The following is a 25,066-nucleotide window of genomic DNA, read 5'->3' on the forward strand; positions in this document are numbered from 1 at the left end:
TTCATGCCAAAGGGCTGGTCCTTCATTTCTAGAGGGATTGAAGTTGAGAGCGATGAGGTTACGCTGCAGCTGCATCGGGAGTACCGTGTGCAGTTCTGGTCTCCTAACTTGAGGATAGATATACTGCTTTTACAGGAGGTTCACCAGGTTAATTTGAGAGATGTGAGGGTTAGCCTGTGAGGAGGTTTTTAGTTGCCTGAGACTATATCTGCTTGAATTTAGAAAATAAGAGCAGATCTTAATAAAAACATAACATTTTGAAACGGATATGTAAGATAGAGGCAGGAAGGTTGTTTCCACTGGTAGGTGAGGCTAGAACCAGGGAACATAATTTCAAGGTTCAGGGGAATAGAATTGGGATGGTGGTGAATAGAAATTACTTTTCCCGGAGAGTAGTCAATCTGTGGAATTCTCTGCCCAGGGAAGCGATAGAGGCTTCCTGGTAAGACACAAGTTAGATTTTTGCAAATTGAGGATTGTGAAGAAAAGGCAGGTGGGTGGAGCTGAGTCTGCGGTCCGATCAACCACGGTGGGGTAGGATCAATGGACTAGAAAGCAAACTCCTGCTCATAGTTCTCACGATCTTACTGAATGAGGGAGCGAGCAGGTTCAACAGACCAGGTAACCGACCTCTTCTCCTATTCTTCACGTCCTTATTAAATGGCGGAACAGGCTGGGTGGACAACTGCTGTTCCTGTTCCTCGTGTTCTCATTGAATGGTGGAGTCAGTTTGATGAGCTGGGTGGACGACTGCTGTTCCTGTCGAAGGGTCTCGGCCCGAAACGCCGACTACTTCTCCCTATAGATGCTGCCTGGCCTGCTGAGTTCCACCAGCAGTTTGTGTGGGCTGCTGCCCCTGGTCCATTTGTTCTTACTGAATGGTGGAGCAGGTTTGACGGGCTGGGTGGACGACTTCTGTTCCTGTTCCTCGTGTTCTCATTGAATGGTGGAGTCAGTTTGACGAGCTGGGTGGACGACTGCTGTTCCTGTTCCTCGTGTTCTCATTGAATGGTGGAGTCAGTTTGACGAGCTGGGTGGAATACTGCTGTTGCTGTTCCTCGTGTTCTCATTGAATGGTGGAGTCAGTTTGACGAGCTGGGTGGACGACTGATGTTGCTGTTCCTCGTGTTCTCATTGAATGGTGGAGTCAGTTTGACGAGCTGGGTGGACGACTGCTGTTCCTGTTCCTCGTGTTCTCTTTGAATGGTGGAGTCAGTTTGACGAGCTGGGTGGACGACTGCTGTTGCTGTTCCTCGTGTTCTCTTTGAATGGTGGAGTCAGTTTGACGAGCTGGGTGGACGACTGATGTTGCTGTTCCTCGTGTTCTCATTGAATGGTGGAGTCAGTTTGACGAGCTGGGTGGACGACTGCTGTTGCTGTTCCTCGTGTTCTCATTGAATGGTGGAGTCAGTTTGACGAGCTGGGTGGACGACTGCTGTTCCTGTTCCTCGTGTTCTCTTTGAATGGTGGAGTCAGTTTGACGAGCTGGGTGGACGACTGCTGTTGCTGTTCCTCGTGTTCTCTTTGAATGGTGGAGTCAGTTTGACGAGCTGGGTGGATGACTGCTGTTCCTGTTCCTCGTGTTCTCTTTGAATGGTGGAGTCAGTTTGACGAGCTGGGTGGACGACTGCTGTTCCTGTTCCTCGTGTTCTCATTGAATGGTGGAGTCAGTTTGACGAGCTGGGTGGACGACTGCTGTTCCTGACGAAGGGTCTCGGCCCGAAACGCCGACTACTTCTCCCTATAGATGCTGCCTGTCCTGCTGAGTTCCACCAGCAGTTTGTGTGGGCTGCTGCCCCTGGTCCATTTGTTCTTACTGAATGGTGGAGCAGGATTGACGGGCTGGGTGGACGACTGCTGTTCCTATTCCTTGTGTTCTTATCGAACAGTGGAGCAGGTTCGACAGGCCAGACTCCTGCCCCTGCTCCTTGCATACGTGGGCAGCTTGTGCTCCGGGGGCTGCTTTTTGTATCTTGTGCTGTTGAGGACCAGTTTGGTGAGGTTGGTGCATTTACGTCATTTTAAATGGATGAATATTGATTCCATTGGGGAGGTGCTCTGGAAGTTACAGCAATACCCCTTTCCAGTTTAAGATAAGGATTGTGCGTCACATTATGGATCTGTTGGTTTGAGCTCTGAAGTGTAAGTGTATCACATTTTCACAACACCAAGCTTGGAAGTCGAGGTATTCTGCGCCGTTGAACACAGTACGTAGTGGTTAGCACAATGCTAATACAGTTCAGGCGACCCAGGTTCAATTCCCACCCCTGCCTGAGAGGAGCTTGTACGTTCTCCCCGACATCCGGTGGGTCTCCTCCCACAGTCCATCGACGTACCGGTTGTAAGTTGTCCTGTGGTCAGGCTGGGGTTTAAATGGGTGACGGCTCGTGGAGCAGGAAGGGGCTGTTCTGCCCTGTATATCAATAAATAAACTTTAAAGTGTTCACCTCACTACAGGAAGGATGTGGAAACCATAGAAAGGGTGCAGGGGAGATTTACAAGGATGTCGCCTGGATTGGGGAGCATGCCTTATGAGAATAGGCTGAGTGAACTCGGCCTTTTCACCTCGGAGCGACGGAGGATGAGAGGTGACCTGATAGAGGTGTATAAGATGATGAGAGGCATTGATCGTGTGGATAGCCAGGGGCTTTTTCCCAGGGGCTGAAATGGTTAACACAAGGGGGCGTGGTTTTAAGATATTTGGAAGTAGGAGATGTCAGGGGTAAGTTTTTCACACAGAGAGTGGTGGGTGCGTGGAATGGGCTCCCGGCGGCGGTGGTGGAGACGGATACATTAGGGTCTTTCAAGAGCCTCTTGGATAGTTACACGGAGCTTATAAAAATAGAGGGCTGTGTGGTAGGGAAATTCCAGGCAGTTTCTAGAGTAGGTTACAGGGTCGGCACAACGTTGTGGGCCGAAGGGCCTGTGGTAGATTTCTATGTTTTCATAGTGTGAAAACCTGGGGGTGCTAAACATCGCCGGATCTGACCTCGTAATATGAATGTCTGCTGTAGAATGAATGGGATGTGCTGATAGTGGTGTCATATGCCACTTGGGAGAATATTCTGAAATGAAGGGGGGGTGCGTGCGTTACTCTTTCATCCTCGTCTGGATAGTGAGAACAGCCAGGTTCGATTGGCTGATCTTTTTGTGACTCTCGACCAGTCCATTGGTATGAGATGTCCTCAGCGTGTTCGCGTGACTCATTTGTGTGTGCTGCAGTTAACGGAGAGACGCAGCTGAAGTAGTCTTTCATCCGACAAAATGAGAGGCAGCAGGCAGCAGATTGAGAAAGCTTTGGAGGAAGAGGCCTTTTCGACCCCACATCACATGACGTTTTATATTGTTAAAGATCAAAGGACAATTCTGTATTCAGAATGTATCTACCTTACTGCCTTTGAATTACATATAATTTTCACAGCTGCTCTGTAGACACTCAAAATTAATGTTAAATCATCATTGTCTGGTCTTCCAATTAACTGTGGTTCACCATTCTAGGAACCTGCATTTCGGATTTAAACTCCAGTCCATATTCAGACCTAGGTTGCTGAAGTTATTATCTTGCTCCACACCCCAAGTCCTTAACGGTGTGATTTTTTTTTACATCCATTACTGCAACTTGCTATGCTAGATGTATCCCAGATGTCAATCTAGTTTATGAAGCGATCATCCCAAATTTCCATCCTATTTCGTGACAAGATTCATTCCTTGTTGTTCGACAGCTGGGGCGTTTTGTAGCTCATTCTGTTTTTGTTTATGAAGTCATAATCCCAAATTTCCACCCTGTTTCGCGACAAGATTCATTCCTTGTTGTTTGACAGCTGGGGAATTTTGTACCTCTTTTTATTTTGTTGAGTTAAGACTAAATCTGTAAGGAGGAGAATCAGCGTGGCCACTTGCATTTGGAAAATGTAATTCCCTGGATTTTTCATTGTGTGAAGGAAGTTAGTGGGTGTACAGTTGTCCCAATTAAATTTATTAATAACTGATAACATTAAGGGAGAGGCTTGCTCAGTGAGTAGCTAAACCTTGCAGACGAAGGAAGGTTTGTTAATTGGATTTGACTTTGGACAGATGAGAGAGAGAGAGAGATCAATTAAGGCTCTTGGCTTCCGTTGTTGATTTGGTGTACGTAGGAATTGAGGAGGAAGGAACATCGCAAAGTGGAGTTAATGCCAAGATTTGATCAGCTATAATATAGTCATAAAAAAGAACAGTCCAGAAACAGGCCTTTCGGCCCATCTAATCTGTGCCGAACCATTTAAACTGCCTACTGCCATCAAACTGCACCTGGCCCATAGCCCTACCATCCATGTACCTATCCAAACCGTTGAAATCAAACAGATTGATTCATGCTGATACAACAGTATTTCTACGTTATATTGACTGTCCTGTTGCACATACTACTTATTATAAATTGCACATTTAGACGGAGACGTAGCGTGAAGGTTTTTTACTCGTCTGTGTGAAGGATGAAGGTATTAAAGTCAATTCAACCGAGCTCGCATCCGCCACCTCGCGCTGGCAGCTCACCACCTTCCGAGTGAAGAAATTCCCCCCTCACGTTCCCCTTAAACCTCCCACCCTTTAAACCACGGCCTCTGGTTGTAGACCCACCCAACCTCAGCGGGAAAAGTCAGCTTGCGTTTACCCTAGATCCCTCCGAATTTTGTATACCTCTGTCAGATCTCCTCTCAATCTTCTGTGTTCCAAGGGATAAAGTCCTGACCTGTTCAATCTTCCCTGACGGCTCAAGCCCTCCAGTCCTGGCACCATCCTCGTAAATTTTCTCTGTACTCTTTCAACCTTACTGGCATCTCTCGTGTAGTTAGGCGGCGGAAACTGCGCTCGATGCTCCACATTAGGTCTTGCTGCTGTCCCAATGTAACATCCCAACTCCTCCATTCAGCGCCCTGATTTATGAAGGCCAGAAGCTTCCTTCATTTTAAAATCTTTTTATTAATTATTATTGAAGATGAGCAAATAGCTAATTAGCAGTATATCAATAATAATAATAAGGGAAAATAAAGTGTTAAGAATTTTTTTTTTGAAAGAAAAAGAAGGGGGATAAAACCCCCTACTAACTGGGAAAGAAAACCCCCATTGGGAGCAGAACCCCGGAGCTATACATCACACAAGCTTCCATTAAAAAAATCAACTCAAATCCACTTAAAGAAAAATCGGAAGGAAACCATATTAACTAACTCAAATCAGATGATTGTAGCGGGCGAATGGACCCCACCTTTTCTCAAAGTCAAATCGAGGATCGAAATTTCGACTTCTGATTTTCACCGGACTAAGGCATAGCATCACCTGAGAGATCCATTGTATCAAAGTAGGAGCAGAAACATCTTTCCGTTTCAACAGAATAGCCCTTCTGGCCAATAATGTAACAAATGCAATTACATGTTGGTCTGATGGAGAAATACCATGAATATGTTGAGGGACTGTACCAAATAAAACTGTCAACTTGTTAGGTTGTAAATTAATTTTTAAAACTTTAGAAATTGTAGGGAAAATAGACTTCCAAAGATGTTTTTCATAGACCAGTGGGTACGTGGAAAGATCTGCCATGGGTAGTCCTGGAGGCAGACACAACAAAGACATTCAAGAAACTCCTAAATAGGCTCACAGTAAAAGACAGATAGAATTCTCTACAGGACAAAAGCATTTGATTAATCATGACGTGGACTGAAAGGTAAACAACGTGGGCCAGAAGGCCAGCACTGTGCAGTTTTTCTCTACAACACCTAGCTCCCCATATCCAGCATAAAAGTTGACAGAAAGGAATATTGATAAGCATGAAGCTTTCTTCATGACCTTATCTACCCATGACGCCACTTTCAGTGGATTACGGACCCGTATTGCTAGATCCCTTCTCCAATCTCTAATGGCCACCTTAACTGGAAATGGGTGTCCAAAGCAGAGGCTCAGGCATCTGCAGAAAGAGAAACCATTTAGTGACGGGGCTTGGGGCCCGGGACTTGCGCTGACAGGAATAATGTTGTGTGGTGCCCAGTGTTATTACCGTACTGTACTAACGAATCACGCCCAAGCAAGAGTTACTAAATCGTGAGATCTGATCTTTCTGTCACAACAATGACCTCACTCTACTCCGGAAATAATGCTTACTGCTCTGGGTTTCTGTTCTGTTGGCCATGATCTGCATTTAATTGTTAACAAGAGCCACTTAGTGGTGCATTTTTCATTTTGGCATATTGTAAGCAAAGATGTCTTTTTTTCCCCCCAGAATTCTGTTCAGGGTTAGATGGCATTGATCAATTTCATTTCTTTCCTCTTCCGCAGTTACGGTTGAACAGCATAAAGAAACTGTCCACAATTGCGTTGGCCTTGGGGGTCGAGCGTACCCGGAGTGAGCTGCTCCCGTTTCTGACTGGTAGGTACAAAGCTGCGCGTGGTTTGGGCTGCCTCGGTTTGAACAATCAGTCGCCTTACCGCTGATTTCTCGTCTCGGTGCAGACACCATTTACGATGAAGACGAGGTGCTGCTGGCGTTAGCGGAGCAGCTAGGGAGCTTCACGGTGCTCGTTGGCGGACCGGAGTACGTTCACTGTTTGCTGGTAAGAGCGGGCGTACATTTACGAAGCACTGTACAGGACGGTCACGCGGTTAATGCCATCGAAGCGGAGTTACTGTCTTAATAAAGGTTCATTTATTAGGATGAGAGGGGATCTGATTGAGACATATAAGATTATAAGGGATTGGACACGCTGGAGGCAGGAAGCATGTTCCCGCTGATGGGTGAGTCCAGAACTAGAGGCCACAGTTTAAGAATAAGGGGTAGGCCATTTAGAACGGAGTTGATGAAAAACTTTTTCACCCAGAGAGTTGTGGATCTGTGGAACGCTCTGCCCCAGAAGGCAGTGGAGGCCAATTCTCTGGATGCATTCAAGAGAGAGTTAGATAGAGCTCTTACAGATAGCGGGGTCAAGGGATATGGGGAGAGGGCAGGAACGGGGTACTGATTGTGGATGATCAGCCATGATCACAGTGAATGGCAGTGCTGGCTAGAAGGGCCGAATGGCCTACACCTGCACCTACTGTCTATTGTCTAATGGCATGTTGGCCTTCATAACAAGGGGAGTTGAGTTTCGGAGCAAAGAGGTCCTTCTGCAGCTGTACAGGGCCCTGGTGAGACCACACCTGGAGTATTGTGTGCAGTTTTGGTCTCCAAATTTGAGGAAGGACGTCCTTGCCATTGAGGGAGTGCAGCGTAGGTTCACAAGGTTAATTCCCGGAATGGCGGGACTGTCATATGTTGAAAGATTGGAGTGACTGGGCTTGTATACACTGGAATTTAGAAGGATGAGAGGGGATCTGATTGAGACATACAAGATTATTAAGGGATTGGACACGCTGGAGGCAGGAAACATGTTCCCGATGTTGGGAGGAGTCCAGAACCAGAGGCCACAGTTTAAGAATAAGGGGTAGGCCATTTAGAACGGAGATGCGGAAAAACTTTTTCACCCAGAGAGTGGTGGATCTGTGGAATGCTCTGCCCCAGAAGGCAGTGGAGGCCAGTTCTCTGGATGCTTTCAAGAGAGAGTTAGATAGAGCTCTTATAGATAGCGGGGTCAAGGGATATGAGGAGAAGGTCACAACTCTTATCACAGCGTACACTTTTAAAATTATAGGCCATAAGAGAAAAGGAACAGTCTGGTCCATCATTTTCATCATGGCCAATCAATTTTCCCCTCTCAGCCCCCGTCTCCTGATTTCTCCCCGTATCCCGTCATGCCCTGGCCAATCAAGAACCTGTCAACTTCTGCCTTAAATTGACTCGGCCTCCACAATCACCTGTGGCAACGAATTCCACAGACTTGCCAACCTCTGGTTAAAGGAATTCCTCGTCATTTCTGTCTAAATGGATGTCCTGCTCTATTCTGAGGCTGTGCCCTCTGGTCCTAGACTCCCCCCACTATAGGAAACATCCTCTCCACATCCACTCTATCTGTGTCGTCTGGTCCTAGACTCCCCCACTATAGGAAACATCCTCTCCACACCCACTCTATCTGTGTCCTCTGGTCCTAGACTCCCCCACTATAGGAAACATCCTCTCCACACCTTCTCTATCTGTGTCCTCTGGTCCTAGACTCCCCCACTATAGGAAACATCCTCTCCACACCCACTCTATATGTGTCCTCTGGTCCCAGACTCCCCCACTATAGGAAACATCCTCTCCACACCCACTCTATCTGTGTCCTCTGGTCCTAGACTCCCCCACTATAGGAAACATCCTCTCCACACCCACTCTATCTGTGTCCTCTGGTCCTAGACTCCCCCACTATAGGAAACATCCTCTCCACACCCACTCTATCTGTGTCCTCTGGTCCTAGACTCCCCCACTATAGGAAACATCCTCTCCACACCCACTCTATCTGTGTCCTCTGGTCCTAGACTCCCTCACTATAGGAAACATCCTCTCCACACCCACTCTATCTGTGTCGTGTGGTCCTAGACTCCCCCACTATAGGAAACATCCTCTCCACATCCACTCTATCTGTGCCCTCTGGTCCTAGACTCCCCCCACTATAGGAAACATCCTCTCCACATCCACTCTATCTGTGTCGTCTGGTCCTAGACTCCCCCACTATAGGAAACATCCTGTCCACATCCACTCTATCTGTGTCCTCTGGTCCTAGACTTCCCCCACTATAGGAAATATCCTCTCCACATCCACTCTGTGTCCTCTGGTCCTAGACTCCCCCACTATAGGAAACATCCTCTCCACACCCGCTCTATCTGTGTCCTCTGGTCCCAGACTCCCCCACTATAGGAAACATCCTCTCCACGCCCACTCTATCTGTGTCCTATGGTCCTAGACTCCCCCACTATAGGAAACATCCTCTCCACATCCACTCTATCTGTGTCGTCTGGTCCTAGACTCCCCCACTATAGGAAACATCCTCTCCACACCCACTCTATCTGTGTCCTCTGGTTCTAGACTCCCCCACTATAGGAAATATCCTCTCCACATCCACTCTGTGTCCTCTGGTCCTAGACTCCCCCACTATAGGAAACATCCTCTCCACGCCCACTCTATCTGTGTCCTATGGTCCTAGACTCCCCCACTATAGGAAACATCCTCTCCACACCCGCCCTATCTGTGCCCTCTGGTCCTAGACCCCCCCCCCCACTATAGGAAACATCCTCTCCACACCCACTCTATCTGTGCCCTCTGGCCCTAGACTCCCCCAATGTAGGAAACATCCTCTCCACATCCACTCTATCTGTGTCCTCTGGTACTAGACTCCCCCACCATAGGAAACATCCTCTCCATATCCACTCTATCTGTGTCCTCTGGTCCTAGACTCCCCCACTATAGGAAACATCCTCTCCACATCCACTCTATCTGTGCCCTCTGGTCCCAAACTCCCCCACTATAGGAAACATCCTCTCCACATCCACTCTATCCGTGTCCTCTGGTCCTAGACTCCCCCACTATAGGAAACATCCTCTCCACATCCACTCTATCTGTGTCCTCTGGTCCTAGACTCCCCCACTATAGGAAACATCCTCTCCACATCCACTCTATCTGTGTCCTCTGGTCCTAGACTCTCCCACTATAGGAAACATCCTCTCCACATCCACTCTATCTGTGTCCTCTGGTCCTAGACTCCCCCACTATAGGAAACATCCTCTCCACACCCACTCTATCTGTGTCCTCTGGTCCTAGACTCCCCCACTATAGGAAACATCCTCTCCACACCCACTCTATCTGTGTCCTCTGGTCCTAGACTCCCCCACTATAGGAAACATCCTCTCCACACCCACTCTATCTGTGTCCTCTGGTCCTAGACTCCCTCACTATAGGAAACATCCTCTCCACACCCACTCTATCTGTGTCGTGTGGTCCTAGACTCCCCCACTATAGGAAACATCCTCTCCACATCCACTCTATCTGTGCCCTCTGGTCCTAGACTCCCCCCACTATAGGAAACATCCTCTCCACATCCACTCTATTCAGACCTTTCAACATTTGATAGGTTTCAATGAGGTCTCTTCTCATTCTTCTGAACTCCAGTGAGTACAGGCCCAGAGCCATCAAACACTCCTCACGCGACAAGCCTTTCATTCTCAGAATTATTTAAACTCCTTTAAACCCTTTCCACTGTCATCACACTCTTTCTTCGATGAGGAGCCCAAAGCTCCTCACAGAACTCTTAAGTGAGGCCTCACCAATACCTGATAAAGCCTTAACATTACATCCCTGCTTTTATCTTCCAGTCCTCTCCTAATGAATGCTAACATTGCATTTGCCTTCCTCGGCCTGTGAGCTAACCTTTAGTGAATGCTGCACGAGGACTCCCAAGTCCCTCTGCACCCCGGATTCTTGAATCTTCTCCCGATTTAGAAAGTAGTTTACGCTTTTGTTTCTTCTAACAATGTGGACGACCATGAGCTTCCCTCAGATTTTGGCAAAACTGTTATGACAGGTAGCTTCATGTTTATTTGCATATTGAAATCTCATTTAAAAGGAAAAGATTTGGGATAGGGGAAAAATATTTTTAAAAATTAAGTAAATAAGTACATAGGGATTGGATAATTATGTTTGGGGGTAGGAGCGAACATGAACAAGTTAGGATATAAAATCCTACAATGGTAGTCACATAGGGTTACATATAATATTTGGGACCAGAAGTAATGGTTCAGAAGAGATACAAGGAGATTATTATTAATCTTCTATTATTACTATTTTTCTTAATTATTGTCATTGCTTAGTCTGATAGGGTGGATTTACAACTGCACATAATTATCTATTTAAGTGCCTTATTTTCATATTATCTCAATGTGTACTTATGAATGTGTAAAAAATTACAGATAAAATTAAATTTTAAAAAATTTTTAAAAAAGAAATCTCATTTAACCTCATCTTTTAAATTTGAGCGAACTTGGCGACCTTTCATTCAATATTTTCGTATGATCTAACTTTTCTTTCTTACTTTTTCAGTTAATTTTTTTCCTTCTCCGTGAAGTTTTAGATTTGACCAGAAGGATTTTTCCCTTTTTTAAAAAAAAATTCTACCCTCGAAATGGACTGTCCAGTCCCCTTTTTTTTGTTCTAGGTTAGTTTAGTGGGGTTTTTTTCTCTGTCAATAATAGAAATTTTTGAGTCTTTTTTTTTCTCTCTATGGATTGCTAAGAGGAGTTGTTTTTTTCTTTTTATTAGCTTAATGCTATATATGAATTTGCCAGTGTATATTCCTTTCTGTGTACTTTTATTGAAATATGTATTTGAGATAACTTCTCTGACTTGTTTTTATCCTTAAATAAAAATAGATTGAAAATGAAATGGAAAACCTCACAGGATTAACAATTATTGGTTCTTAATTTGAAGACGGAATAGTAATTGCTGATAATTAGGAATGTGTCGGTGTAATTTCCATTTATTTAATATTAGTGCAGTGGTTTCTGGTTAGGAACCTTGGGAATTTCTGTCATTGAGAAAATACGTGCTTGGATTTACAGTTTGATGGGTCTCGTCCTGCAGCACGGTTCTATATTGTCCTGCCTTTAAATGTTTTTGTCTCTCCTTCTCTTTCATTCCTAATTCTCAGCAGTTTAATAATCGTGTTTTTTTTTTAAGAAGTAGAGTAAAAATGAGCATGCGTTTCAGTCTAATTCTTTCCCACTAATCAGCCTCCCTTGGAGAGCCTCGCGACGGTGGAGGAAACGGTGGTACGGGATAAAGCGGTCGATTCCCTGCGGGCCATCTCCCACGAGCACTCTCCTGCGGACCTAGAAGTCCACTTTGTGCCGCTGGTCAAGCGCCTGGCTTGTGGCGACTGGTTCACATCCAGGACTTCGGCATGCGGTCTTTTCAGTGTCTGCTACCCTCGGGTTTCCAGCTCTGTAAAGGCCGAGCTGCGCCAGTAAGTACTTTTCTTCCCTCGGAACGCCGCAGGTGTACGGGGTAGGAGTTAGCTGGGGATGTGGCGGTATCGCCGTAGAAGATCCGCATCCTGTAGTACCGCTCACTGTGTGGGGAGGGCGATCTCCATGGACGTGGTCGTTCTTGGCAAAAGTTTTCTACAGCGTGCGTCTTTACAAGATGGGTGACCCCAGCCGCGCTCTTCAGAGATTGCCCGCCTGGCGTCGTTGGTGGCATAACCGGGTCTTGTGATCTGCCCCGGCTGCTCGTGCGGCCGTCCACCACCTGCTCCCTTAGCTTCATGTGACCCTAGATCGGGTGGGGGGTGGGGGGGTTTGCTACACCTTGCCCAAGGGTGACCTGCAGGCTAGTGGAGGGAAGGAGCGCCCTACGCCTCCTTTGGCAGGGACGTTCCTGCCACCCAATTTCAGTATGGTTTGGTTTTATTGGAGACGGAGATAACGCACTACCGCCATGGTGGACAGGGCCTTGTTTTAACTGAGAACAAACAGCTCCAAAATAGCACAAAGAATGTGGCGTTTTTGATTCTAATGACATAAACTGCAGGTTTTTAGTGAGGAAGGAGCAAAAGCCTCGGTGCTCGTCACTTACTCTCGGCTGTGTGGTTGAAGTGACCTTGTCATTTACAAAGGAGTGCCCTTTCGGAGAGTCGTGTCTTGTCAAGCCTGCTGCTGCGCTTCAGGGCGGTTTTGATTAATGTGGCGTACAGAGGATTTCACTCGTTCAAAAATGAACATGTTCAGAGGTGTTTGAGTCTTGTCGGACGAGAAGGTTGCTTTGGAAACTGTGTTTATCTGCAGTCCACAACCAGCCGCCCTGTTCTGCTCCAAGTGCAAGAGTCCCGCATCTGGGGTTCACTTCCAGCAGCTTTACTCCCTGAATTAAAGTTCTGCGTGGTGTCAATCGTGTCAACTTTCAGTAAATTGCTTCGGGAAAATAGAGGGCAGTGCGGTAGGGGAATCCTAGGCAGTCGCTAGAGTAGGTTACGTGGTCGGCACAACATGGTGGATTTTTTGGGTGGCGTGGTGGAGATGCGTCTCTTACCAAAGGAGGTTTAAGGCTCTCCTTCCCTCCGCTGGCCCGCAGGCCACCCTCGGGGCGAGTTGTAGCACCTGCTTTAGGGTCAAAAGAAGCCGTGGGAGCAGGCGGTGGGCGGCCGCACGAGCAGCCGGTGCAGATCACAAGTCCTGGTGATGCGACCCCTGACGGCAGGCAGACAATCTCTGAAGGGTATTGATAATGGGCTGGGGGGGGTCACCCGTCTCGTAAAGGCGCGCACGCTGCCCAGAAGGCGGCAGTGGCAAACCACTTGTGTAGAAAACTTTGCTAAGAGCAATCGTGGTCATGCAAAGACCGTGATCGCCCACGTCATATGACACAGCGCATAATGCTGATGGGTCTAGCAAGATATTTTAGTAGCTTCTGATTTGGAAACATTAATTGAAAAGATGTCAATTTTTAGTTCTTGCATTTCTATTTGCGAATTGTCGAGTCCTGCATCAATGGGGGGGACTACTCCCACGTGACCTCTCATTTTCTTTTTCTCTCCGTAGACATTTCCGCAGTTTGTGCTCAGACGACACACCGATGGTCCGCCGGGCGGCAGCATCAAAGTTGGGTGAATTTGCAAAGGTCCTGGAGCTGGAGTTCTTGAAAAGCGACATTATACCCCTCTTCACTTCCCTGGCTTCTGATGAGCAGGTACGTGGTTGTAGAGCAGACGCTGGTGAAGTGGAATTGAAGTGGGTGGCCGTGGGGCTGTGGCAGCGGGCCCAGAGGGAGGTGCTCGACGAAGAAGTCCCCCCCCCTCCCCCCCATCTGTGTTGGGTCCTCCAATGTCGAGGGGGGCCACGGTGGGAGCTCCAGATACAACGAATTGCCCCGAAAGGAAAGGGCCTCTTCGCCCGCAAGGACTGTTTGCAGCCCTGAACGGGCGGGTGTAGACCTTGCCTGGCTTTCGGGGAGGGCGGCGAAGAGGAATGAGTAGGCAAGGGAGCGGCGTGGAGAGCGAACGCTGAGGGGTGGGGTGTGATTAGTGGCGGGGGTCCCTTGCAGATAGCGGAGGTTTCGGATTAGCGGTAGGATTGTGTTCCGGGTGGCGGGGGCTACAGACAGTGATGCACTGGGAAGGCTTGTGAGGACAAGGGGGTGGGAATGTAGGTGACGTGGATGAGGGAAGCGTCGATTACAGTGGAAGGGAAACCCTGCTTTTGAGGAAGAAGAGACGTAGGCGTGGTGATCTTATTCCCCAATGGCTTGTCTTGCTGAAGCTGGTGCTGTAACCTTCGCTTTACGTCACGTGTATCAATTGCTTGTACTGTATCCCACACGTCATGGCAGTCTCTGAAATAATGGAGAGTACTTGGCTGTCATTCAGCTCGCTGCAGCAATTGCATGATTACCGCTTGCATTTTACCGTGTGGATGAGCTGGAGGCGGGAAGGATGAGCACAGATGGTTTGCACGTGTCAGGGCACTGAGTTGCATGCCGTTAACGCGTCTCCCTACTCAATAAGTTCACGCCACTTCCTGCTCGCAACGTTTCCGTTGTTGGCGGTCTCCGCCAGCTGTTTACCTTTGTAACCGGGGTTCACAACCCTCTTTTACGCCTTCGGCCGAGGGACCCCAGGCTGGGGGCCCCTGCTTTATAACGTCCGCAGCAGATGGAAGCGGTGCCTGTCAATCTGCCGACGGAATCACACCGTTCCAGTACTCCAGCTGGAGCTGCTCTTCCAAGTAGATGGTTCCCTCGAGGCTTTTGCCTGAAGAACGAACCGTTTAACCAGTGTGCGTCCTTTCCTATTCCACAAATATCCACGAGCAAAAGGCTTGACGCGCTCCGCGGCGTCCTCGTGCACTGAGGAGCCAGAGTCGTACAGAAACGGTACGCCGAAGGGGAGCTGGGATAGACGCTTCGACCCTCAGCTAGCTTCTGGTCAGCGGTTGGACGTGGGGTCCCTGGCGTTGAGCAAGCTTCCCTTCCGATTACTGCCCAGTGACTCCCCGAAATAAACCCCCACATCTGTAGCCAAGGAGATGTTCACACTTGCCCCAGGTCCAAACCCTGCCAGTGATGGCTAGCGTAGCGAACCAAGGATGCAGTGTTCACGCTTTATAAGGGCTTCAACTGGGGATATTGAGGGCGGCTTCGGGCCCCTCATCTCACAAAGGGTGTGCCGAGACTGGAGAGGGGTCAAAGGAGGGTCACGAAAGTGATTCCAGGCTTGTCATATGAGGAGTGTTTGATGGCTCCGTGGCTGTGCGCACTGGAATTCAGAAGGATGAGGGGGAGGATCTCATTGTAACCTATCAAATACCGAAATAGAGTGGATACGGGGAGGACGTTTTCTAAGACCAGAGGAACCAATCTCAGAATAGAGGTTTGTCCATTCAGAATGGAGATGAGGAAGGGTTTCTTTAGCCAGAGAACCTGTGGAATCCATCGTCGGGTATATTCAGGGCAGAGAGGTTGATAGATTCTTGATTAGTCAGGGCATGAGAAATGACCTGATAGAGGTGTACGAGATGACGAGAGGCATTGATTGTGTGGATAGCCAGAGGCTTTTTCCCAGGGCTGAAATGGCTGACGTGAGGGGGCGTAGTTTTAACGTGCTTAGAAGTAGGTACAAGGGGTAAGTTTTTCACACAGGGAGTGGTGGGTGTGTGGAATGCACTGACAGCGAAGATGGCAGAGACGGATATGGTAGGGTTTTTTAAGAGAGGTGAGTACATGGAGCTTAGAAAAATAGAGGGCTATGCGGTAGGGAAATTCTAGGCAGTTTCTCAAGTGGGTTACTTGGTCGGCACAGCTTTTGGCCTGTAATGTGTTTCTACGAAGGGATACGGGGAGAAGGCAGGAGATTGGGCTGAGGGGGAAATGGATCAGCCATGATGAAATGGCGGGGCAGACTCGATGGGCCAAATGGCCTGATTCAGCTCCTATATCCTGTGGTGAAAAGTGACCACTTGGGTGATTAGCTTGGAGGTTCAGTTGTACTCAGCAGCAGAGTGGTGCTTCAAGAGCAGGAGAAAGAAAATTGGGTCATCAATAAATTTTTGCTCTGTTGTGACATTTGCTAATATACTAATCCAAGGAATGCTTCCATCAAAGGTGTTTTTGCATGGCGATACACTCCAAATCCCCATTACAGTACTTGTATCCTGGGAAGATTCCAGCACACATCACCAAGTAGCGAAACCTGTTGCTACTTTCTTGGTGATCATCATATCATATCATCTGGGGAAACAATTGTTATATTGTCAGAATTTATTTTTATAACTTTTTTTTGATGAGATTAATTCTTCCTGATGTTAACTTCAGTAAATTAATTTTGTTTATTTTAAAAATTAAGAACCAGCTCAAACCCGGTTTGAACATCTCTTTCGCAGGATTCGGTGAGGCTGTTGGCGGTTGAGGCTTGTGTGAGCATAGCCCAGCTGTTGCCCCAGGAGGACCTGGAAGCATTGGTGATGCCCACCCTCCGGCAGGCAGTGGAGGATAAATCCTGGCGTGTCCGTTACATGGTGGCTGACAAATTTTCTGAAGTATGTGTTCATTGCTAAAGCACAAAGTGTGACGATGCGGTGCATTTACATTTTAAAACTGGTCTTTAAAGTTTTTCTGTTCCAGCTCGAATCCCTTCTGATGCTGTCAGAAGTGATGAAAACATGATTAGTTCCTCTAAGGCAACACGAGTGAATCTGCAGATGCTGGAAATAAATAAAAACACAAGATGCTGGCAGAACTCGGCAGGCCAGACAGCATCTATGGGAGGAGGTAGTGACGACGTTTCGGGCCGAAACCCTTCATCAGGAGTGAAGTAACGTGGGATGGTGGAGGGGGGATAAGAAGTGGGGGGAGGGATGGAGTAGAGAGCTGGGAAGTGATAGGCTGGGGGAAGGTGGAGAATTATGGGAAATAAAAGAGAAAGAAAGGTAGGGCTGGGGGGAGATTATAGTGAGGGGGGAAAAACAGAGAGAAAGAACCAGACTAAAATTATAGATAGGGATGGGGTGGGGGGGGGGCAAGGGGGTCAACGGAGGTCTGTGAGTTGAATGTTCAAGCCGGCAGGTAGGAGGCTACCTAGGCGGGAGATAAGGTAGATACGTCTGTCTGACTCCCACTCCCACTCCGACATGTCTGTCCATGGCCTCCTCTACCATCAAGATGAGCCCACACGCAGGTCGATGGAGCAATACCTTATCTCCCCCCTAGGTAGCCTCCTTCCTGCTGGCATGAACATTCAACTCACAGACCTCCGTTGATACCCCTGACCCCCCACCCTTACCCCATCCCTATCTATTATTTTAGTCTGGTTCTCTTTCTCTCTCTTTCCCCCCTCACTGTAATCTCCCCCCAGCCCTACCTTTCTTTCTCTTTTATTTCCCATAGTTCTCCACCTTCCCCCCCCCCAGCCCATTTCCCTCCAGCCTATCACTTCCCAGCTCTCTACTTCATCCCTCCCCCCACTTCTTATCCCCCTCTCGACCATCCCACGTTACTTCACTCCTGATGAAGGGTTTCGGCCCGAAACGTCGTCACTACCTCCCCTCCCATAGATGCTGTCTGGCCTGCTGAGTTCTGCCAGCATTTTGTGTTTTTATTTAGTTCCTCTAATATAGTTTAAAAAATCATTAAATCAAGCACCTGCTTATTTTTAATATAAAAAGCTGTTTGACTGACATGCCAAAAGGTGCTGAGATTTTTTCCCCCAGATTCATTTAATTAGCCTGTTTTTAAACATGGATCTGAAATGGAACAAAGTTGGTGGTCTGAACTGAGCTCAGATCTTTTTCAGTGTATCCGAAGGGTGATCCTGTGACAGGGGTGTCGAGCAAACTTGTTGGCAGGGTGCCGGGGATCCTGCACGTGCACAGGTTGATGACGCTGATCATTTTTTTTTGCTTTTGACTGGAGGAAGTTAAGGGGAACTTCAGTTCTGTTTAAGAATGAGCCGAAAGGTCAAAAAGCTTAAATGTCAGCTTTAAACAAATTTTCAAGAAAAGCCTGAGGAGTAATGGGACTAAAAGGATACAATCACATGGGGGGCTTTCGCTTCTGCTTTCCTTTGGTTGTCGAGACGTACCCCTGTACAAACCTCCGCCTTCCTCTCCCCGGCATCGATAATATCACAGCCGCTTCACGCACTCGTGCGGAGCACAGAATTCTCATCAGCTTTGCCACCAACTTTTACCCTGCCTACGGAGTTATCTGGCTTTACTCTAAATTCACCGATTTATTCCGATTTATCCTGCCCACGGAGTTATCTGGCTTTACTCTAAATTCACCGATTTATTCCGATTTATCCTACCCACGGAGTTATCTGGCTTTACTCTAAATTCACCGATTTATCCTGCCTACGGAGTTATCTGGCTTTACTCTAAATTCACCGATTTATTCCGATTTATCCTGCCTACGGAGTTATCTGGCTTTACTCTAAATTCACGGATTTATTCTGACAGTTCGCTTCGTTTTCTGAATCTCCCAACAAAGAAATGACTAAAATTCCGGTCCCACCCCAAGTATCGAGATTAAATCCTCCTGTTCTGTGCGAATGTAAAGTCTGCACAGAAGCAGCTGGTTTATATGTGGATACATTATCAAGGGTACATCATCACAGCTGTTTTACCTGGGTAACACTGAAGAACGCTGCTTCCATTTTATTTTAAATGGACACCATTTATCTAACCATTCCCTTTTCCTCCCCTCTTCCTTTACCAGAGCATGAGGTATCCAGTCATCGATAAGCATCTGAACACAACCATATAACAATCACAGCACGGAAACAGGCCATCTCGGCCCTTCTAGTCCGTGCCGAACGCTTACTCTCACCTAGTCCCGCCGACCCGCACTCAGCCCATAACCCTCCATTCCTTTCCTGTCCGTATACCTATCCAATTTTACTTTAAATGACAATACCGAACCTGCCTCTACCACTTCTACTGGAAGCTCATTCCACACAGCTACCACTCTCTGAGTAAGGAAGTTCCCCCTCGTGTTACCCCTAAACTTTTGCCCCCTAACTCTCAACTCATGTCCTCTTGTTTGAATCTCCCCTACTCTCAATGGAAAAGGCTTAACCACGTCAACTCTATCTATCCCCCTCATAATTTTAAATACCTCTATCAAGTCCCCCCTCAACCTTCTACGCTGCAAAGAATAAAGACCTAACTAACTTATTCAGCCTTTCCCTGTAACTTACGGCAACATCTCTCCGGGTTTCTTTCCTCTAATAGTGGCCTGTGCTTTAAGCTTTCGTGAAGGTCTCAATAGATAAGATACTAGATTTGAGTTCGGCATCCAGATCAAATGTTCGTTCGTTTATTCGTTATGTGCCATGTCATATGACGTGGGCGATCACTGTCTTTCCGTGTCCATGATTGTTCTTGGCAGATTTTTTTCTACAGAAGCGGCTTGCCATTATCCCCTTCTGGGCAGTGTCTTTAAAAGTTGGGTGACCCCCAGCTCTTCAGAGAATGTCTGCCTTGCGTCAGCGGTCACATAACCAGGACCTGTGATAAGCTACTCATACGAGCATCCATAACCTTACCCCATGGCTTCACGTGACCCTGATCTTGGGGGGGGGGTGGTGAACGGGGCGGGGGAGAGGGCTAAGCAGGTGCTACACCTTGCCCAAGGGTGACCTGCAGGCTAGCGGAGGGATGGAGCGCCTCACACCTCTCTTGGTATAGATGCTTGTCTTTATAAGAGAACTAACCCATGTTCAAAAATAAGCTCTGCGTAAGGTAACAGGCACAAAACGCTGGAGGAGCTCAGCAGGTCAGGCTGCATCTATGGAAATGAATAAACAGTCAATGTGTTGGGCTGAGACCTTTCATCAGGACAGGAAAGGAAGGGGGAATATACCAGGGCAAGATAAAGGTTCCCAGAGCACTCGTGAAATTGACACCAACCCATTATTGGAAAACAATTGCATTTATAATGGCATAGAGTTTATTGTAATGTTCTGCTGTCATTGCTAATGACAGACTTTAAAAAAAGGCACTTTCTAGGCTCAAGACCACATATAAACTAATCTTGTAGCTAAAGTCTAGTTCAGATTTTCAATTTTGAAGTTCAAAGTAAAATTTATTTTCAGAGAACATACACGTCACCACACACAGCGAGATTCATTTTCCTGCGGGCAGACTCAGCAAATCTATAGAATAGTAACTGTAAACAGGATCAGTGAAAGATCAGGTACAAATGCAAATAAAAATAAATAGCAATAAATAACGAGCATGAAATAACAAGATAAAGAATATTAAAGTAAGATCATTCATTGGTTGTGGGAGCATCGCAATCGAATAAGTGTAGTTATCCCCTGTTGTTCAAGAGCCTGATGCTTGAGGGGCAATAACTGTTCCTGAACCTGGTGGTGTGGGTCCTGAGGCTGCTGTACCTCCTTCCTGATGATTGAGGGGTAATAACTGTCCCTGAACCTGGTGGTGTGGGTCCTGAGGCTCCTGTACCTCCTTCCTGATGGTTGAGGGGTAATAATTGTTCCTGAACCTGGAGGTGTGGGCCCTGAGGCTCCCGCAGCTCCTTCCTGATGGTTGAGGGGTAATAACTGTCCCTGAACCTGGTGGTGTGGGTCCTGAGACTCCTGTACCTCCTTCCTGATGGTCGAGGGGTAATAACTGTCCCTGAACCTGGTGGTGTGGGTCCTGAGGCTCCTGTACCTCCTTCCTGATGGTTGAGGGGTGATAACTGTTCCTGAACCTGGTGGTGTGGGTCCTGAGGCTCCTGTACCTCCTTCCTGATGGTTGAGGGGTAATAACTGTTCCTGAACCTGGTGGTGTGGGTCCTGAGGCTCCTGTACCTCCTTCCTGATGGTTGAGGGGTGATAACTGTCCCTGAACCTGGTGGTGTGGGTCCTGAGGCTCCTGTACCTCCTTCCTGATGGTTGAGGGGTGATAACTGTCCCTGAACCGGGTGGTGTGGGTCCTGAGGCTCCTGTAACTCCTTCCTGATGGTTGAGGGGTGATAACTGTCCCTGAACCTGGTGGTGTGGGCCCTGAGGCTCCTGTACCTCCTTCCTGATGGTTGAGGGGTGATAACTGTCCCTGAACCTGGTGGTGTGGGCCCTGAGGCTCCTGTACCTCCTTCCTGATGGTTGAGGGGTGATAACTGTCCCTGAACCTGGTGGTGTGGGCCCTGAGGCTCCTGTACCTCCTTCCTGATAGTTGAGGGGTGATAACTGTCCCTGAACCTGGTGCTGTGGGCCCTGAGGCTCCTGTACCTCCTTCCTGATAGTTGAGGGGTGATAACTGTCCTTGAACCTGGTGCTGTGGGCCCTGAGGCTCCTGTACCTCCTTCCGATGGCAGCAGTGAGAAGGGAGTGTGGAACAGAAAGATGGTATTGTCTTTGTGATTCCTCTGTTCACGTGCTAATGCGCAGATTGCTGCTGATGAATCCGTCTCTATCTTTGTTACTCATTCATCTTCTCTTGCCTTTAAAGCTTCAGAAGGCCGTGGGTCCTGAAATTACGGAGAACGATCTGGTTCCCCGCTTTCCAAAACCTGTTGAAGGATTGTGAGGCTGAAGTGCGGGCAGCTGGTGCCAACAAAGTGAAAGGTTGGTTGGGAATTCCCGTTCTCGTCTTTCCCATCCGGTTTGGGATGTCGTTGGTGAAGCGCGGTGAAGACTCGCTGGCGGCGTAAACAGCTATCGGTTACTTTATTAATAGACTCTTGTTGTGGGCAATCTGTGCCTGGAACTCCCCTAGCGGAGGTGAGCCTTTGACCCAGCTGTACCACCTGGCGTTTTGCCGTGCAGTCCTGAACGTTACCTGCTTTTGCTTTTCTTGTCTGCACAGTTTGTCAAGTTTTTTTTTCCCTGCACGTTGTGTGATTGGCGGTCTTGTTCTAACGGGCTCTGTTGGGTTTCTTTGCTTTGTGGCCGCCCGTGAGGAGAGAAATGTCAGGGTCGCGTACGGTACGCGTGGTGGTTGCCCATCTTGTCCGACGGCGACAGGAAGCCCGTGCGGGAGAGTTTTTTTTAAAGCCTTCACGCTGGGGCAGTTCCACTCTCTTAGCCTCAGAAGTCCGGGCCCAGTGGACGAGCACCAGAAGAAGCTGGTGACCAGGACGTCTTCCGTGCCCCTCGCTCTGCGCCGTTGGGTCTCACCCGCCCAGTCCGCTGAGGCTGACTTTGCGTGCTCGGACTGCTGCGTGTCCCGGTCTCACTGGAGTATGAGACTGCTGTCACGTGCAAGCAGCTGCTTGCAGGTGAGAGACGAGTGTCGTGTGTCCGGTGGGGTGGGGGGCAAAGCTGATTGAGCTGCCCCGGGATGGACGCGACACACCCCTCCAACCAGAGGTGCTTCCCCCTTCCCTGGACACCCCTGAACTTTGAACTCCTGTGAAAGATGCAAACAAGTTTGAAAGAACGCAGAGAGAGTTTACGAGGATGTTGCCGGGTCTGGGGGGCCTGAGTCACAGGGAAAGATTGAACAGGTTAGGACTGTATTTGGAATGCAGAAGATTGAGAGGAGATTTGATGGAGGTACTATACTATGGGGAGGGGGGTGTATAGCTGGGGTAAATGCAAGCAGGTTTTTCCCCCCACTGAGGTTGGGTAGGACTCCAACCAGAGGTGGTGGGTTAAAGGTGAAAGGTGAGGAGTTTTAGGGGGAACATGGGGAGAAACTTCTTCACACAGGGGGTCGTGAGAGTGGAACGAGCTGCCTGCTCAAGTGGTCTGTGCGGTTTCGATTTCAGTGTTTGGATAGGTACACAGGTACGAGGGATATGGGGGGGGGGGGGCAGTTATGGTCCCGGTGCAGGCCAGTTTGAATTGTTCAGCATGGACTAGAGGGGCCAAAGGGCCTTTTCTGCCACACTATTTAATGTCGTGCCACACATCGAGGGACTGCCAGGTGATACTTCTCCGAGCGAGGACAGCATGCCTCCCCTCCTGATCTGATCTCAGAGCCCGGTAACAGCAGACGGCCACTTGACTTGGTGTTTCGGTAGTGGCTGTTCCTTGCACTCCGGTGCTCGTGAAGAGCCTTGGAAGGTTGCGAAATTGTGAAGGAGAGTGAATGGTGCCTCTTTAAGTTTGTATCACCTGCTGCCTGACCCGAGGCCTCCGTTGGTCGGGGTCGACCATGGATGTTACGGGCAGCTGTCTGCATGATACACGAGCCAGCGCGGTACGATACGGAGAGCGTGCTGCTGCTGTCCACGTAGCGGGCCCCCCCCTCTCCACGCAGCCGATGAACCCAAAGGAACGGCGGAGACCGATGACGGTTTGGTACCAGGAGTTGCCGGTCAGCGTCGAACTCGACGTCGGACTGCCTCAGGGACTCCAGCTCCGGATTCCCCCCCCTCGGGGGTTCACTCCCGTGAGCGGGTACGGCTGCAAGGCAGCGGAAGTTTGAAGTCAGGAGTTTTCCTTCCAGATGAGCTGCCAACGATCCCCGTCTGCCCGAAGTGACTGGGTTTTAAAGTGTCAGTGACCTACCTTCTCCTGTCAGTAAGGCACACGCAAAGGCCAGGAGCTGGACTTGGTTGCGAGAGGCTGTTTGAGGTGCTTGCCACCGGGTTCCTGCGTTTAAACTGCAGTGGGAGCTTGTCCCCATTACTGCCCCCCGTTTGTGAGAACCTTAGGGAATCATTGACTGCCCAACAAGCTGCATCTTTTTTCGTGTACGTGTCTCTCGATCGGATCTTTTGTTGAAGAAATTGGGTTGGATGTCAGGCCACCCAGACACGCCACTGTCCACCGATTGCGTCTGCAGCAGCACGTCATCACAGAGATGGCGAAAGAGAGATGAACTAGAACTAGAAACCAGAACACGTCATAAACCTGAATTTGAGTCCAGATCTGCAATCTGTGTCGATTTAAAGCAGGCTCAGGTACCGTCGGCTGACAGCATCGAGGAAGAGAGAGAGAGGTTCACTCGAGGTCGAGGACCTTCCCTGGGGAACAGCCAGCGAGAGGCTGAAGTGCCCAATGAGCCCGAAATCGAGTCGCCAGATTGGAGATAACGGGCTCGGAAGTAAAACGAAGATGCGAAAGGGATCGCCCCGCGAACCGTCTTTGGTAGTGTTGTTCACTGCCGCCAGCTGCAGCGGGTGGATTCCCTGCTTCCGAGTCAGCAAGCTGGCAGACAAACATCCAACTCTGCAATCTGCGTCGATCTAAAGCAGGCTCAGGTACCCAGGCGGTTTCCGCCCCATCCGCAAAATCTGGCTCCAGTCGCGCGTTTTGAGAAAAGGGTGCATGGGTCGTGTTTGGCCTTTCAGATTGTGGTGGTTTAGTCATGGGTCGTGTTTGGCCTTTCGGATTGCGGTGGTTTAGTCATGGGTCGTGTTTGGCCTTTCGGATTGTGGTGGTTTAGTCATGGGTCGTGTTTGGCCTTTCGGATTGTGGTGGTTTAGTCATGGATCGTGTTTGGCCTTTCAGATTGCGGTGGTTTAGTCATGGGTCGTGTTTGGCCTTTCAGATTGCGGTGGTTTAGTCATGGGTCGTGTTTGGCCTTTCAGATTGCGGTGGTTTAGTCATGGGTCGTGTTTGGCCTTTCAGATTGTGGTGGTTTAGTCATGGGTCGTGTTTGGCCTTTCAGATTGCGGTGGTTTAGTCATGGGTCGTGTTTGGCCTTTCAGATTGCGGTGGTTTAGTCATGGATCGTGTTTGGCCTTTCAGATTGCGGTGGTTTAGTCATGGGTCGTGTTTGGCCTTTCAGATTGCGGTGGTTTAGTCATGGGTCGTGTTTGGCCTTTCAGATTGTGGTGGTTTAGTCATGGATCGTGCCTTCACTTGAAGTGGAGCTGGCCGGGATAAGTATCGCAGCGTCGGTCGTCTTGGCCTGGCCAGATTCCGTAAATCAAACGTTTCAAGTAGGTTGTGATGTGCCTGCCAAAGTTCTGTGCCAGTCATCTTCAATAGCTGGTACATTGATGCCAACTCACTGAGTCAATCTGCACCAGAACAACTTGGCCGACACTATGGAGGAGGAGTGGGCCAGTTTGATACCTCTGAACATCTGTTTATTAAGATTCCAGCGCGGAATAGGCCCGTCCAGCCCTCCGATCCGCCCCTTGCCCGATTCAATCCTAGCCTGACCACGGGACACCGACCAGTTAACCCACCAACGGGAACGGGGGATGAAGTGAGCACGCGAAGGACAGAACCTGGGCCGTCTG

General features: G+C 48.7%; 1 protein-coding gene across 1 annotated transcript in view; it reads left to right on the forward strand.

Moving 5' to 3' along the window:
- LOC140716972 (serine/threonine-protein phosphatase 2A 65 kDa regulatory subunit A beta isoform-like) overlaps positions 1–25,066 on the forward strand; it is a 74,559-nt gene that overhangs the window by 13,767 nt on the left and 35,726 nt on the right. The window contains 7 exon segments of the mRNA XM_073030169.1: positions 6,307–6,397; positions 6,481–6,581; positions 11,662–11,894; positions 13,468–13,615; positions 16,303–16,458; positions 21,376–21,420; positions 21,422–21,491. Of these exon segments, the coding sequence (XP_072886270.1) occupies positions 6,307–6,397; positions 6,481–6,581; positions 11,662–11,894; positions 13,468–13,615; positions 16,303–16,458; positions 21,376–21,420; positions 21,422–21,491 (844 nt within the window).

The sequence above is a fragment of the Hemitrygon akajei genome, chromosome 26 (assembly GCF_048418815.1).
Source record: "Hemitrygon akajei chromosome 26, sHemAka1.3, whole genome shotgun sequence".
In the NCBI taxonomy this organism is placed as follows: Eukaryota; Metazoa; Chordata; class Chondrichthyes; order Myliobatiformes; family Dasyatidae; genus Hemitrygon; species Hemitrygon akajei.